Source organism: Mus caroli, unplaced genomic scaffold (genome assembly GCF_978045245.1).
Source record: "Mus caroli unplaced genomic scaffold, Mus_caroli_1 scaffold_11, whole genome shotgun sequence".
Lineage (NCBI taxonomy): Eukaryota > Metazoa > Chordata > Mammalia > Rodentia > Muridae > Mus > Mus caroli.
In genome coordinates this window covers 58,570,088-58,586,350 of record NW_028227266.1, presented here as the reverse complement: position 1 = coordinate 58,586,350, position 16,263 = coordinate 58,570,088, and the positions used below count along the sequence as shown (strand labels likewise).

At 47.6% G+C, this 16,263-nt stretch overlaps 1 protein-coding gene across 2 annotated transcripts in view; it reads left to right on the top strand.

Annotated features, from left to right (window-relative positions):
• Thsd4 (thrombospondin type 1 domain containing 4) overlaps window positions 1-16,263 on the top strand; it is a 552,037-nt gene that overhangs the window by 524,398 nt on the left and 11,376 nt on the right. For both annotated transcript variants that reach the window (XM_085844687.1, XM_021172602.3), the window contains 5 exons: window positions 4,159-4,288; window positions 5,122-5,326; window positions 5,997-6,170; window positions 10,523-10,696; window positions 14,818-14,997. In XM_085844687.1, coding sequence (XP_085700813.1) covers window positions 4,159-4,288; window positions 5,122-5,326; window positions 5,997-6,170; window positions 10,523-10,696; window positions 14,818-14,997 — 863 coding nt within the window. The remainder of the gene's footprint in view (window positions 1-4,158; window positions 4,289-5,121; window positions 5,327-5,996; window positions 6,171-10,522; window positions 10,697-14,817; window positions 14,998-16,263) is intronic.

The window sequence follows — 16,263 nt, the reverse complement described above, 5'->3', positions numbered from 1 at the left end:
GAACTGATCATCCAGGTGGTCATTCAGCAAGCCCCTCTCTGTTCTGTAAGAGAGGTGATGGAGAAACATCGCAGAGTCAGAGTGCCCTCAGCCTGCCCCTAGCTGCCACGACGATGGTGGGAGCTGAACCAAGATCTTATGGAAGTACTCTCAACTGCTGAGCCATCTCTCCAGTCCAAAGAATGTAAATTTGTATGTCCAAATTAAATCATGTTTTTCTAAGGCAGTCTTTACTTTTTATACTGTACACACGCACACACGCACACACACACACACACACACAAACACACGCACATACACACCAGAATGTGAAGTATGAAATGTAATATCCACATGATCCATTTCAAATATGTACCCTGTACATATGCACACCCATGTGTGCCTGTGCATGCCACACTTGGCATTTGCTGCTCTAGGCATCTGAGACACTGTCCCATTTTCTTCTTTACCCTGCAAACGGCACTGGCTCTGAAGCCAGAGAGCTTCTGAAGGGTGCCTTGAAAATAAAGCATAACTGGATACAGTTCCCCTTCCTCTCCCTGTGACAAACAGCGGGAGATGGTGGGACACCTCCTGGGCTCCCTCCAGCAAGCATTTCCAATCTTTGACGCTGTGCCCCAATATTGTCCTCTCTACAAAGTTCCTGCTCATGAGCCTCACAATCAAGTTCAATTTTTTTTTTGGGGGGGGGGGCGTTAAATAAGTTTACAACTTTTGTCTTGAGAGGCATTCATAGCTACCTTTGACCACATGCCACCCTTGGGCTACAGGGGGGACACCCCTGGAACCCTGTGTCCCCTTAAGAGCGGTGGCAGCAGACATACAGGGCATGGGCAATGCAATGCAGGTGCACAAGGCACGTGGGTAAACTGAGCCCTCAGCACAAGTGACAAGTGTGCCGCCACTGTGTACTCCTCGGCTACACAACCCAGATCCCTGTCCTGGATTGATCAGCACCTATCCCTCACAAATGCCCAGACCTCTGCCAACCTCCTGATGGGGCTCTCTTGCTTCCTGTATTTCTAAGTCTGCGGTTACTCATTTTTTTCTTTTCTTTCTTTTTTGTTAAAGATTATTCTTTTTAAATTTATTCATTTTATGTATGTGAGTACACTGTCACTGTCTTCAGATACACCAGAAGAGGTCATCGGATCCCTTTACAGATAGTTGTGAGCCACAATGAGGTTGCTGGAATTAAACTCAGGACCTCTGGAAGAGCAGTCAGTGCTCTTAACCGCTGAGCCATCTCTCCAGCAGTTCCCCTTTCTTTTTTCAATTTTTTTCTTGACACTTCTTTTATCTAACTCTTTATAGTGTCTCACAGCTTCCGTTTCCAATGTGTTCTGCTTCTGCTTCTGTGTTGACCAGTTTGCCTTGATGTGAGCCTGGACAACTGATCTTCAAGTTCATCCTGCTGCCTGAGCCCAGCCAGCATCTGCCCCTACACCCTGGCCTTGCTTGTTGGCAACCAGAGGAGTCACTGGAGGAGACATGCTAAGTGACACTACCACCTTCTGCAGCTACTAAAGCTAACCCAAAGAAAGAAACCCATTGCAGTCACCAGAGGCAAAAGTTATCAAGCTGACATTTTCTCAGACTCAGACAAAGAGCCTCTCATTTCGTCTGCTTGGTACCTTTCCATGGAGCTGGACCATGGACAATGCGCAGTGCATGTAAGAGCAGTCAGATGGGAGGAGAGGCAGGCAGTGGCCATCTGCCAGACAACCCCAAGCAAGAGCCATCTTTCCAGGCACAGAGCATTCCTACAGTATCCTGTATCCTCTGTGCTGTGTGTATTAGGTTTCCCCTTCTGTGGGTGCCAAGCAGTCGGGGTACCTTACTTTAGCTTCTCAGTCTGCAAAGCTGTAAGTGGGAAAGTTAGACTCACACGGTCTAGAGGGAAAGGAACAGGCTACCTAAGAACTTCCCCTAATCCTCTAATAGCTGAGTTTCAAATGTTCACTGCAGGCTGTGGACTGGGTCTTAGTCATCGCTGTAACTTAGCACGGTGTGCTTAATGTTGGTTGAATTTAATTTAAAAATATCTCCTGGAGCTGGAGAGATGGTTCGGCAGTTAAAAGCATTATCTGCTTAACTTCCTGGGGATCCCAGGTTCAATTTCCAGCACCCACATGGCTGCTGACAAGAGTCTGTCATTCCAATTCCAGGGGACTGACCCTCTCTTCCAGCCGCTGTGGCCACTGCACAAAAAGACATGCATGCAGCCAAAATACCCATACACATAAAAAATAAATCAATCTTAAAAATATTAAGCAAAAATATATCCTCTGTAAGGGAGATAGGCGTGCTGCTTAACAAAATTTAATACCAAAACAGGATTTATTTTTTTGCTATTAAATTCATAGTCACAACTGTTTTAACTCAGTTAACAGCTGGACTTAATTGGAACATATTAAATAATGCTCTTAGGTTATAGCTACAGGTACATATTTACTGACACAGTAGTTTCAACAAATGATTATTTCAGATGCAAAACTCTCTCACAGACTGTCACATTTATGGCTCAGGGAGTCGCAGGAGGCCAACCTGAAGGATCCCTGCCCTGTATCCACGATGGATGACATGAGGCACTTGTGTTAAAAGTTGTAGCTGAGTGCTGGACTGTCCCATACTCTCAGTCTCTTGCCAGCTGTATGTCTGAGCATCCGCTGCCATCCAGGGCGAAAGGACACTTCTCTGACTAACACAGAGAGTCGCAGATGGGTGTGAACGCAAGTGTTTACAAGGCAGCTAGACGAGATTTCCATCACTACAACAGTCGTGGGTTCCCCTAGAGCCAACAGCTCCTCAGCCGTGGGTTTTTAACCAGATTTATAGTACCAGGTGTGGGTTCCCTGTAGGAAGCAGGTGATAGCAGGGGTAGGAAATGTAAGAAATCTGAACGCATTGTGTATGTATATAAAACTGTCTAAGAACAAAGTTAATTTTTTAAAAAAAGGTTGTTTTCTTAAAGAAACTTTAAAAGAAAAAAGTTAGCCTGGTACAATTAAAACTGTGGTGAGTTACAGCTCTTGGGGGAGGGGGGAGTTTAACCAGTTAGAAGCACAGATATGCATAGTTTTAAATGAATGAAAATGCTCATCCTAGGAAGAGTTGTGTGTTGGCCTAGTTTCATAATGGCCTCTAGTAACTCTCAAGTTCTGCCAGCAGATGGCAGCAGAGAGAAAGGCAAAATTGAATTAAGACCTAGAAATTACCCTTACTGGCTTTTTATAGAAAATAGTTTGTCCTTATTAAGGCAATGAAACTAGTCTGTGTATTCAAAACAAAAACATGAAACAGTTACTAGCTTTCTGGAAAAGTACAACAAGCTTAGACCTCTGATTAAACCAGAACTGACCTGTCCAGGGAAGCTCTGCCTCATGGGAAACAAGTGGATGCTAAAAAAGACCACACCCCTGGGCTGGCAAGGTGACTCAGCAGGTAAGAGCACTGACTGCTCTTCCGAAGGTCCTGAGTTCAAATCCCATCAACCACATGGTGACTCAAAACTACCCATAATGAGATCTGACACCCTCTTCTGGCGTGTCTAAAGATAGCTACGGTGTACTTATATAATAATAAATAAATCTTAGGGCCAAAGTGAGCAGAATTGATTGACCGGAGCAAGCAGAGGTCCTAAAAATTCAATTCCCAACAACCATATGAAGGCTCACAACCATCTGTTCAGTTACAGTGTACTCATATACATAAAATAAATAAATCTTAAAAAAAAAAAAAAAAAAAAAGACTGAGCCCCTGAATCGGGACCCTGTTGAGTCGTGGGAAATGTGTTACAAAGGCAGCTGCTCTGCTGTAAGTCTTGAATCTCTTCTGCTTCAACCCCTTGTATGCACCTGCCTAGCAGGCCCGTTTATTCTGTGCTAGGTTGGTGGATAGCCCCCTTCCCTGACACATGTGGCTATTTCTCTATCTCCAGCCAGACCCTGTAGGGGGAAAGTTTCTGTTTGTGCCCACTCTCTGCACACCCCATTAACTAGTGAGTTCTTTTACTGTCTCTGTGCATTTGTGTGTGCGCATACATGTATGTGCATGTGTGTATACGTATATCCATGGGTTCACCGGCTGCTCATCTTTACCACAGCCCAGCATCCCAGGGTGTGGGCCGGCCTTCAGCCATCTTCCTTGTCATTACAGGATCGCAGTACCCTATCTTCCGCTGCGTGCACAGAAACACACACGAGGAGGTTCCCGAGAGCTACTGTGACTCCAGCATGAAGCCGACCCCAGAGGAGGAGCCCTGCAACCTCTTCCCCTGCCCAGCCTTGTAAGAGGCCTCCCCGGTCACCTCTCACCAGGTCCCTTCTGGCTGACAGTCATAAGAGCTTAGTAACGCATGTATTTGGATTTTTAACCCCATCCAAATGTGATGTGCAGACACTGACTGGGTCTGTGTGCAAGATACAGGCCCCTCAGCAAGCCTGCCTGCCTTTCTAGAGGAACTGGTGGTCTGAAACAAGCAACAGGCGTAGCCAGGAAGCCCATCCAGGAAAGCAGGAGGTCATAGGAGTGAGAACCCAGTAAAGAAGCTTATATGTGAGCTGAGTATACAGATGGTGCCTACTTGGTATGGAGGAGTCAGGAAGCATATCTGAGAGGGGCTGGCCATGGGCTGTTGGATGATAAATGAGACAGCCTTAGGTGGATTAGGACATGTCCTAAAAGGTCAAAGATTTATCCTTAGAATTTAAAAAAAAATGTAATTTTTATCCAAATACATGCTGTACGTCTAATCATGTTTCGTTCACTAATTGCTGAGATCGGCCATGAGATGACAGGCAGTAGAAGACACCGTGGCTGTAGATCTCTCAGCTCCCAAGTGGGTTAGCATTATAAGGAAATTAAGCTAATATGGAGGTGTCGTTGAGAGATTCTGCTTTGACCACTAAATAGAAATCAACTGTGCCGTCTCACTCTTTCCATAACTGTGTGCAGCAAGAATCTGGGCAGTCTAGTCACGGTAAACAGCATGCCCAACCGGCTCTCTTACAATCACAGGGCCTTTAGACGCTGCTCCGGGAAAAGGGCTCCTCCCCCACCCAGTGATTGTGTTAACCGATGTCCCCTCTCTGTCCACTCCCAACCCATTCCGTGAGCCAGCTGGGACATCGGGGAGTGGTCGGAGTGCAGCAAGACCTGTGGTCTGGGCATGCAGCACCGCCAGGTCCTGTGCCGCCAGGTGTATGCCAACCGTAGCCTGACGGTGCAACCCTACCGCTGCCAGCACCTGGAGAAGCCAGAGACCACCAGCACCTGCCAGCTCAAGATCTGCAGCGAGTGGCAGATTCGGACCGACTGGACCTCGGTACAGGACCTGCCCCTCCCTCCGATATCCATCCTTCCCTACTACAACAGTGATCCATAACCCTTGGGTAGGGTGGGGAATGTTTGCTGGGTAGCCTGTTAGCACCCACGGCTCCTGCCAACGCTCAGTGGAGTTCAGGCTAGTATGCATGGCCTATATCCAGTCTCGTGGGTGAACCTATGTGAGTCCTGTGTCTGCAGACTTCACCTGCCCTATGTCTCCCACATGTTAAGAAAAGGTTAGCGGAGCTGGTGAGATGGCTCAGTGGGTAAAAGCACCCAACTGCTCTTCCGAAGGTCCAGAGTTCAAATCCCAGCAACCACATGGTGGCTCACAACCATCCATAACAAGATCTGACTCCCATCTTCTGGAGTGTCTGAAGACAGCTACAGTGTACTTACATATAATAAGAAAAGGTTAGCAACTACTGTCAGAGCCAGTGCCTTCTAGCTGTGCATCTGCCCTGGAGCTGGAAAGGCTGAGGCCCAGAGCTGGCTGGTATGCCATTCAAGAAGGTTCTTAGAGGAACAGGCCAGGGAGTTTTCCCATGATCACTTTCTCCCCTGGGAATTGCAGTGGACCCAACAACACACGGGTCCTCCTCACATTATCTGTGGGGGGTCAGGTGACCAAGAATGAGAACAAGACACCAAAGCCTGCTGTGTTTTAGTGCTCAGTGCCCTGTGGCGTGGGGCAGCGGACCCGAGATGTGAAGTGTGTGAGCAACATTGGGGATGTGGTACATGACGAGGAGTGCAACATGAAGCTCCGGCCAAATGACATCGAGAACTGTGACATGGGGCCCTGTGCGAAGAGCTGGTTCCTCACAGAGTGGAGTGAAAGGGTGAGTGTGCCCCTGGCTGTGTCACAGGATTCCCCTGAGCCACTCGAGGACACACTGTAACTCAGAATCTCAAAGTCCATTCCCTCCCCAGTGAGACATCAACAGTGTCTCCTTCGTCCTCATAAGATTCCAACGGCAAACCAAAGTCCACCCTGGGAATCCAAAGTGTTTGTTGGGCTCCCTTGCAAGCATGGGCAAGGGATTGTTGCAGGAGTGTAGGCGATGCCAACACAGCAACACCGGGTGAATGCATGGTAACTTCCCCATAGCTGCATCCAGGGCTGTGTGCATCTATGGATGGATCCTCTCTGGCTACTGCCTTTGTCGGTGTCCCATTGCTATGAAGAGACACCATGACCATAGCAACTTTTATAAAAGACAGCATTTAGTTGGGGGCTTGCTTAGAGTTTCAGAGGTTTAATCTAATGTTATCATGGTGGGGGAGCAAGGCAGCACACTGGCAGACAGTCCTGGAGAGGCTGAAAGTTCTAGATCCAGATCCAGAGCCGCAGGAAGAAGAGACACTAGGCCAGACTGAAACATTTGAAACCTCAAATCCCATCCCCAGTGACACACTTCCTCCAAGAAGGCCACACCTCCTAATCCCTCTCAGCTAATTATACTCCCCATGATCCGACAGTCAAATATATATGTGGGGGCCATTCCTAATTATACCACCACAATTACCACCCTCCCTGCTCACCCCTGTCTATATTCTCAGGGCCTTCTAGGCCGTGTGTAAGCTAGAGAAGAAGTGCACACCAGTAGCTAAACCCAAAGTCCATGCACCCTCCCTAAGTCCTCCATCTCTGAGAAATGTCACCATCCCACAGCCCCAGCTGTGACTGGCCCTTACAAGCAGGCTCAGCTGATCTGTTAAAGATGGCAGCTGGTTTGCTCTGAGGACCACCAGCTGCCACAATATCTTTGACAAAAGGCTAGAGACAGACTCAGGTTTATAGACTCCTATGAGGACCAAGGGTCTCTGCAGTTAAGGTGGGGGTGTGAAAAAAAACAATAGCTTGCCTTTCCTCAGCATTCCAAGGTTAGGAGATGACTTGATAGATTTTTGTGCCTGAAATATAGTAGACACTCACTCCTCAGGGCTGAGCTATGAAAGGAAACTCACAGGCAGATGCGGCTGGTCATCACTCTGCTCATTACTGTATGCAAGAGAAGCCAGCACTCAATTGACTTCATCTGCCAGAAATGGAAATAGAGTTTCTAATGAAAGACAGATTCTGGGAATGGATAGAAAAGATGCATGCAAGCAAGGAAGAGGAAACTCAGGAGTGGTTGAAATGGTGGATCTTGCATCTAGTCACTGTGATTGGGAAAAAAATGTAGGGACTTAGGAGATGGCTTAGTGGGTGATTGCTGCTCAAGTATGAGGACCCAAGTTCAGATCCCAGCACCCATATAAAAGCCAGGCATGATGGTAACATCTGTACTATTAGTTCAGGGGAGGTAGAGGTCACTAGTCAGCCAGCCTATCTGAACCCTGGGAGCTCCCGGTTCAGTGGGAGACCTTGACACACAAAAAAAAAGTTGAAAGTCAGACACTGTGGTGCACACCTTTAATCCCACCACTCAGGAGGGAGAGCTGGTGGATCTCTGTGGAATTCCAGGATACCCTGATCTATACAGTGAGTTTCCAGCTAGCCAGGGTTATATAATAAGACTCTTCTCACAAAATGAAAATGCATAAATAATAAAAACAAGACAGAAAGCAACTGAGGAAGGTACCCAATGTTGAATAGTTATAAGAGCCTTATGCAAGGTGACGCTCACCAGGAGAGGCTCGGGAATCCCTTGTGTGCCTGTTTCTGCAGCCCCCAAGTGTGACTGGGATGCTGTCTTTTTTCTGCCTACCTCAGCAGACATGACCAGTCTTTCCAGAGCACATCTAGGGAGTGGAGAGCAGATATGTGTGGCTCAGTCCCTGCTGTGTAGCGGGGGGGAGGGGGGGGAGAGCACTCCATTTCCCCCCATTTCTCAGGATTCCAAGCCCCAAGAAGCTCCTTTCGAATCTAAATCGTCCATGCTTCCCCCAGCCAATGGCGTAATAGAGAAGCTTTCAAATCCCATCATCCTGGTCCCCTCTCTGGACCTGGCTCCATCATTGACCATGGGGATTTGGAGACCAGCTTGCCCCAGATGCACATACCTCAGTGTGGAAGGCAGAAGATTAAATAAGTCCTTTCAGCAGGGGGAACTTATGTAGGGAGAAATATCTGTAGAACTTGAGACAGCAAAAACGACATTTGGCTTACTTTTTGAACATTTGCTTTTTAAATTATTATCTGTGTGTGTGTGTGTATGCCATGTGTATGTGTAAGGATGTCATATGTATGTGTATATGTATGTGTAAGGATGCTGTGTGTGTAAAAATGCCATGTGCATATGTGTAGATGCCATGTGTATGTATATATGTAAAGATGCTATGTGTACATGTAAGAATGCATGTGTGCATGTGTATGAGTATGGGTGCCATGTTTATGGGTGGCCACAGATGACAGTAGACCGTTTCATATTCCATGACTCTAGAGTTACATATATGCAGTTGTGATCTGTTCAGTGTGGGTGCTGGAACCAAACTTGGTTCCTCTGCAGAAGCAGCTGGCCCTTAGGGTTTTATTGCTTTTTGGGTTTTGTTTGTCTTGTTTTGATACAGGGTCTCTTTATGTAGCCTAGGCTGAGGTAGAACTCACTGGATAGACCAAGCTGGCCTCAAATTCACAGAGATCTGCCTGCCTCTGCCTACCTGGTGCTAGGATTAAAGGTGAGCACCACCATGCCCCGCTAGCAAACACTAGTACCGCTGAGCCACCTCTCTAATGGTCATGACTTTACTTTTTATTCTTCACAAGAGATTTTAAATGCCTTGTCTTTTGTTTGTTTGGTTGGTTGGTTTTGGTTTTTCGAGACAGGGTTTCTCTGTGTAGCCCTGGCTGTCCTGGAACTCACTCTGTAGACCAGGCTGGCCTCAAACTCAGAAATTCGCCTGCCTCTGCCTCCCAAATGCTGGGGTTAAAGGCATGTGCCACCACGCCCAGATTAAATACCTTGTCTTGAGTTACACACTTGTGAACGTCAGACCACACGAGTGGTCTCCAGCCTGGATTAGTCTGCCTACTGTAACAAATGGCTTTTTAACCCAAGGAGTTGACTCGGTGTCTCAGAATCCTCACAACAGTACAAACAGAGCTAAAGTTTTATGACAGTGTGTGACCTGGGGAGAGAGAGGATCAGGACTACTTCTACCTGTATAGTCTCCGTCTTCAGCCTGTACTTGAACTAACAAACGATTAACTAGAGAACCGCATGTAGATTGTATTTGATGTTGATATTTTATGTGATTTGTGAAGACCACAGAAGGGGAGCTTGTCTGGAGGGCTCGTGCCCTCCTTCAGTGAGGAGGAAGATACATAGTGGAGAAAGGATCAGAGGATGGAGAGTGGTCATCGAGGGAGGTGAGTGTGGGAGTGACAGAGATGTGAGGAGAGAAAGGTTAGTTAAAGGATCATCTCACCACCAACTCCCCATCTCTAATGATAAGAATTCACTTACCCCATCTGACATTGGATGGATGGATCCCTGAGGCTCCTTGGTCAGCCACTGTGACTAAATTAGTGAGCGTCCAGTTCAGTGAGAGCCCCTGACTTAAAAAAATAAGGTGGAGAGCAGTTGAGGAGGGCACAGCAACATAAACTTCAGGCCCCCAGATGCACACGCACGTGCGGGCGTACACACACACAAGCATATATACATACTTACACACTGTATTTACAAACAAAAATTTTAAACAATTCGGAAAGCAAAGGGAGGGAGTGGGTAGAGAACCACATGACTTCAGAGGCTACAAAGAGTTTGTTAAAGGGGCAGGCAAGGGTGCTTTAGAGGAAGGACACTGGAACCCAGCCCTCAAGCTTCTGGTGTTTCCTGGTGAAGGGGAAAACATCCAGGAAGAGGGAGCCATGTGCTCTCAGAGCCCCTCATGTGGTCATGGGACTACAGCAACACTGACTATCCAGAATGGGATACAGGGTGGAATACTGGAACTGGAATTCTTGAAGAATGGGATAGTCAGGACCACTTAAAATGGATGAATTGTTTGTTTCTAGAGTTTCCCACATAACACGTACAAACGTGTGTCTGTGAGTAACTAAAACCCTAGAAGACAAAAGTAATAGATGAGGAGACTCCCATCCTGGAGAGTGTCCTGTGTGAGAAAAGGTTGTCAGCTATGTATAGAAGAAAGCGCCAGAGGTCAGTGAGCCCTTGGCATCATTTGGAAGTATCCCCAGAACCTGCATGGGCCCCCGCTAATGTGCCTTCCTTCTGTCTCACAGTGCTCAGCGGAGTGTGGGGCAGGAGTGAGGACACGTTCAGTGGTGTGCATGACCAACCACGTCAGCAGCCTGCCGTTGGAAGGCTGTGGGAACAACAGGCCAGCGGAGGCTACGCCGTGTGACAATGGGCCCTGCACAGGCAAGGTGGAGTGGTTCACTGGCAGCTGGAGTCAGGTGCGTAGCCAGAGCTGGGTACATCTGTCTTCCTGGAAGAGGCAATATAGCAGAGGGGTTAAAAGACAGCTTTGAATCTGGCTATGCTACTAGCTGCCTGCCGTGATCAGGAAAAGCTGCTATGTTCTTGGTATATCATTCAGGCACCCTTTCTGCGTGCTCACCTTGTTCAGCCAAGAAGGTTGAGTGTGCACCTACTGTGTGCTCGCTTAAGCACCTTGCTCAGCCAACAAGATTCAATGTGTACCTACTATGTGCTCACTTAAGCATGTGAGCTACATCCGTGAGCAAAACAAATCTCCGTGCCTCAGGGAATGAGCGCATAGCCTAGCATACAGTAAATACAGCAGGTGGCTGCTGCTGCTGCTGTATCAATGCCATTAGCTGGTTTGTTAGTACTCAACAATGTCAGAAACTGCCGTTTAAAAATCTGGAGACGGGGCCAGGCATGGTAGCTCACAACTTGAATCCCCTCCCTCAGGAGGCAGAGGCAGGTGGAACTATCTGAGTTCAAGAAAAGTCTGGTCTACAGATCGAGTTCCAGGACAGCCAAGGCTACACAGAGAAACCCTGTCTTGAAAAACAAATAAATAAAAATAAAAATCTGGGGGTGGTGGCCTGAGAGATTGGTCAATGGATAAAGCATTTGTCCCACAAGCTCAAGGGCCTGCGTTCATATTCCCCAGAAGCCATGTGAAAGCCAGACACAGCAGCACACATCTGTAATCCCGGCACGTCTCAACTGAGATGGGAGAGTGAGAAGAGTCCATGGAGGTTTGCGAAAGCAAACAGCAAGAGGCCCTGCCTCAAAGTAGAACGTGAAAGTCAATATGCAAGCTTGCTGTGACCTCCAGACATGCAGCATGGTCCATGTTTGCCTACACTCACACACATGCACGCACATGCACACATATGCACACATACATCATACACACAGATATGTATTTGTTTGCTTGTACAGGAGTGCTTAGTTTGTGTGTACACATGCATGCCAGAAGAGGGCATCAGATACCTTTATAAATGGTCTTAAGCCACTATGTGGTTGCTGGGAATTGAACTCAGGACCTCTGGAAGAGCAGCCAGTGTTCTTAACCACTGAGCCATCTCTCCAGCTCACCACAATTTTTTTAAGGTGGAAGTGTATGTTATAAAGAGAAGATAATAAAGAAACCAAAGTAACTTACAAATTGACGGGCTGATTTTTCCTCCTTGTTCCAGCATTGAATATGAACCCCTGAGGAAAATCTAGAGAGCCTTCCCAGTGACTGCACCGCCACATCCCCTACCCCACCCACCCCCACTGCCTGCCTGGATTTGAGTTCTTGGCTCCCAGGGCTGGCTGATTCTCCAAGGCCTTTGGCTGAAGGTCATGATTTGCACAGTATTCAGACACTTGCTCCGTAGGAATTTTTTAAAGTAGCTTAAAAGACAGACCTTGATGAAAATGGCCTGCTTTCCTCTGTAACTGATACAGACCCTTTGAAAAGCAAGTTGACAGCAAAGGGCAGGAGGCAAAGCATACCAGTTGTCCTTCCTCAGTCACCCCACATCTTTTTAATACATTTTTATTAGCTATTTTCTTCATTTACATTTCAAATGTTATCCCCAAAGTCCCCTATACCCTTCCCCCACCCTGCTCCCCAACCCACCCACTCCAACTTCCTGGCCCTGGCATTCCCCTGTACTGGGGCATATGATCTTCGCAAAACCAAGGGCCTCTCCTCCCATTGATGGCTGATTAGGCCATCCTCTGCTACAGATGCAACTAGAGGCACAGCTCTGGGGGGTACTGGTTAGTTCATATTGTTGTTCCTCCTATAGGGTTGCAGACCCCTTTAGCTCCTTGGGTGCTTTCTCTAGCTCCTTCATTAGGGGCCCTGTGTTCCATCCAATAGATGACTGTGAGCATCCACTTCTGTATCTGCCAGGCACTGGCATAGCCTCACAAGAGACAGCTATATCAGGGTCATGCCAGTAATATCTTGCTGGCATATGCAACAGTGTCTGGGTTTGGTGGTTGTATATGGGATGGATCCCCAGGTGGGGCAGTCTCTGGATAGTCCTTCCTTCTGTCTCAGCTCCGAACTTTGTCTCTGTAACTCCTTCCATGGTCACCCCACATTTTATAATTTCAACCATTTCAATGAATTGTTCTTATGTAGACAGTATGGGGAAATGTTTTTTTTTCCTTAGACTTCTACTGTTTTGATTGATAAAATCTGCAAAATTCCAAAGAGTCAAAGGACTGGGTTAGAGTATTTCCAGGGCTGCTCTCATGGCCATCCTGGTGGTCACTGATATAACTGAACCCAGTTCCAATCTCAGGGGATTCCTGACTCGGTGAGGACATTTCATCTCCCTGAGTCTGTTTCCTTGTCTCAATCACAGAGGCCTAATGCCAGTCTCCCTGGACTGCTAGGAGGTATCTTTGCTCTCCTGCTGCTGTGTGAAAACACTTGGACCAAAACCAAACTGGGGAGGAGGGTTCATTTCATCCGACGCTTTTCAAGGTCACTGTCCATCATGGAAGGACAAGGATGTCAGGGCAGGAGCTCAAGCAGGGAACTTCAGAAGGACCCTGCTTCCTGGCTCCCTCAGGCTGAGTCAGCCTCCTTTCTTATATGGCCCAGACCCACCTGCCTAGAGATAGTACCTCCCACGGTGGGCTCTGTCCCCCTACATCAATTAACACTCAAGAAAATGTCCACAGGCCAATCTGATGGCAGCCCTTCCTTAACTGAAGCGCCATCTCCCCAGGTGTGTCAAGTTGACAGCCAAGGTTAGCCACCACAGAAGGCGTTGTAGGAGACAGGTCTCACAGGGTGTCACCCATGGCTGGCAGTGGGAGGCACTTGGTCAAAATCAGAACTCCTCTCTCAGTGTTTACTAATCTTTTTACCTGCCATGCCTTTGCCCCCTGGCCATGTGCCAAGAAGCTGCACTGTGGCCCACATTCCCACAGCAGACATGGAACCGTGAACGGGATGGGAGCCATTGTGCCAGCTGTGGGGCTGACAGCTCAACAGTGACAACACTGCCCCTCTGGGGAAAAATACAGTAGTGAAGTGGAAAAGATAGAGCGTACCCCAAGTGGTGTGGCTGCTGTCACCCTTGAAAACATCACCACCTCTCCCCCAGATTGCTGTCACCCACAGATAAAAATGGATCTCTCTTTGGAGTGTACCGTGTCCTTGAGAACCCACTGAGACTCAGGCCCTGGCCAATCTTCTCTGAGCCTTGGTGCTGATGCAGTCACACAGACATGGCTGCAGCAGGGCTCAGGTGTTGGTTACATTGTCTCAGCCCTCACACAGGTTGTTGTCAGTGTCTCCTCCTTCATCTGCATCCACCTTGTTTTCTTTTATTTTTCATATTTTTTATTAGATATTTTCTTTATTCACATTTCAAATGTTATCGCCTTTCCTAATTTTCCCTCCAAAAACCCCCTATCTCTTCCCCCCTCCCCCTGTTCACCAACCCACCCACTCTCACTTCCTGGCCCTGGCATTCCCCTATACTGGGGCATAGAGCCTTCACAGGATCAAAGGCCTCTCCTCCCATTGATGATCGACTAGGCCATCCTCTGCTACATGTGCAGCTGGAGCCAAGTTTTCTTAGACCAGTTCTCTCTCTAACCCCAGAGCTCACTAATTGACTAGAAGGGCTGACCAACAAGCCTCCAGGAGCCTCCTGTCTCTGCCTCTCAACACCAAAAGCCACACTCACTTTTCACCTGGTTGCTGAGGATTTGAACTCGGGTCTTCTCAGTTGTGCAGCGAACATTTTATCCACAGAGCCATCTCTTCGGCCCCTATATTCCTTATCAACACCAACTTCTATTAATTTGTATGTGCCTTGGTGTTTTGCCTGCATGTGTGACTGAAGGTATCAGAACCGCTCAAACTGGAGTTACACATAGTCGTGAGCTGCCATGTGGGTGCTGGAAATTGAACCCTATGGAAGAATAGCTGGTGCTCTTAACCACTGAGCCATCTTTCCATCCCCAATTTCTATTCTTATAGCCTCTGTCTTGCTCTGTTTCCTATGCCTCGGTGGAGGACTTAAGGATGTCGTCCCCCTTTGTATCCTGTGACACCCATCTGTCTCTGCTTCTTCTCCAGTGTTCCATCGAGTGTGGCAGTGGGGCACAGCAGAGGGAAGTGATCTGTGTCAGGAAGAATGCAGACACCTTTGAAGTGCTAGACCCTTATGAGTGTTCATTCCTGGAGAAGCCCCCAAGCCAGCAGGCCTGCCACCTCAAGCCTTGTGGAGCTAAATGGTTTAGCACAGAATGGAGCATGGTAAGTCACGGTGGTCCATAGATGACTCTGGGGAGGGTCCTGGGCCCAGCCCATGAAAAGATGCTATATTCCCTGTGGCATCTACTCTCAGTAAACACAATGAGGGAGACCCTGCTCTGTTGGGGAACCCTGAAACTTACAGATTTGGGTTTCTACTGGGTGTTCATAATCCAGTGATTCACAAGTTTTGGGGTGTATTTGTGGGTCTTGCTTGAGAAGACTAATTCTGGGCCCCTCCTGGCCAAGCAGTACACAGGTATTCTTGGGCTACATCTTGACAGACATTGCTGCAGAGAATAATGGAGTTTGAAAGGCCTCAAAGATACTGCTTAAAGTCCTGCATTATGAGCCGGGTACCACTGCCTGAGCCTGCAACCCCAGCACTGGGGAGGTGGAGACAGGAGGAGCCTTGGGATGACAGGCTAGCTGCAATGATGAGATTCAGGTTCAGTGAGAGATGCTAGCTTAAAAAACAAAGTGGAGAGCTAGGCATGCTGGAGCATGCTTTTGATCACAGCACTGAGGAGGCAGAGGCAAGCCATCTCCATGAGTTCAAGGACAGCCTCATCTATATAGCAAGTGCCAGGACAGCCAGAACTACATAGAAAGACTACCTCAAAAATATATTACATACATACATACATACATACATAGGAGAGAAAATTGGAAAAGATATCTACCATCAACTTCTGGCCTACACATATGTGTCCATACATGTGCACACAGACCCACACATGCCCCCACATTTACACACACATATATGAACACATACACTAAAGTGCTACATTGTACAGTGAACTCTGTGAGAGTTCTGTGAGATCAGGGCCACTCTGATTTACAAAGTGAGTTCCAGGACAGCCAAGGCTATTTATTACACAGAGAAGCCCCATCTCGATAAACCAAACTAGTAGTAATAACAGTGATGGTAAATTTAAAAAGGAATTGTCTTTTAATTTTTTTTCCCAGTTCCACCCACTGAAAGAGCCAAGAAACCAGATAGCAAAGGGACTTTCTCCCAGCCAGAATGCAGCTTTGATTGACACTAGTAGGGGCCAGAATCTTTAATATTGAATCCTCTTCAGGATGAACACCAGATGAACTAAATAGTTTGAGACATTGCATGTCACTGGCTGCCGACATCCTCAACAGACAGACAACCATGGGACTCTGTGGTTCAGGCTTTGCGGAGGCCTCCTATAGATCCAGCTAACAGTTTCCAGGAAATGGAGAACAGGGGGGATGTGTTAAAATATGCTATGGGGATAG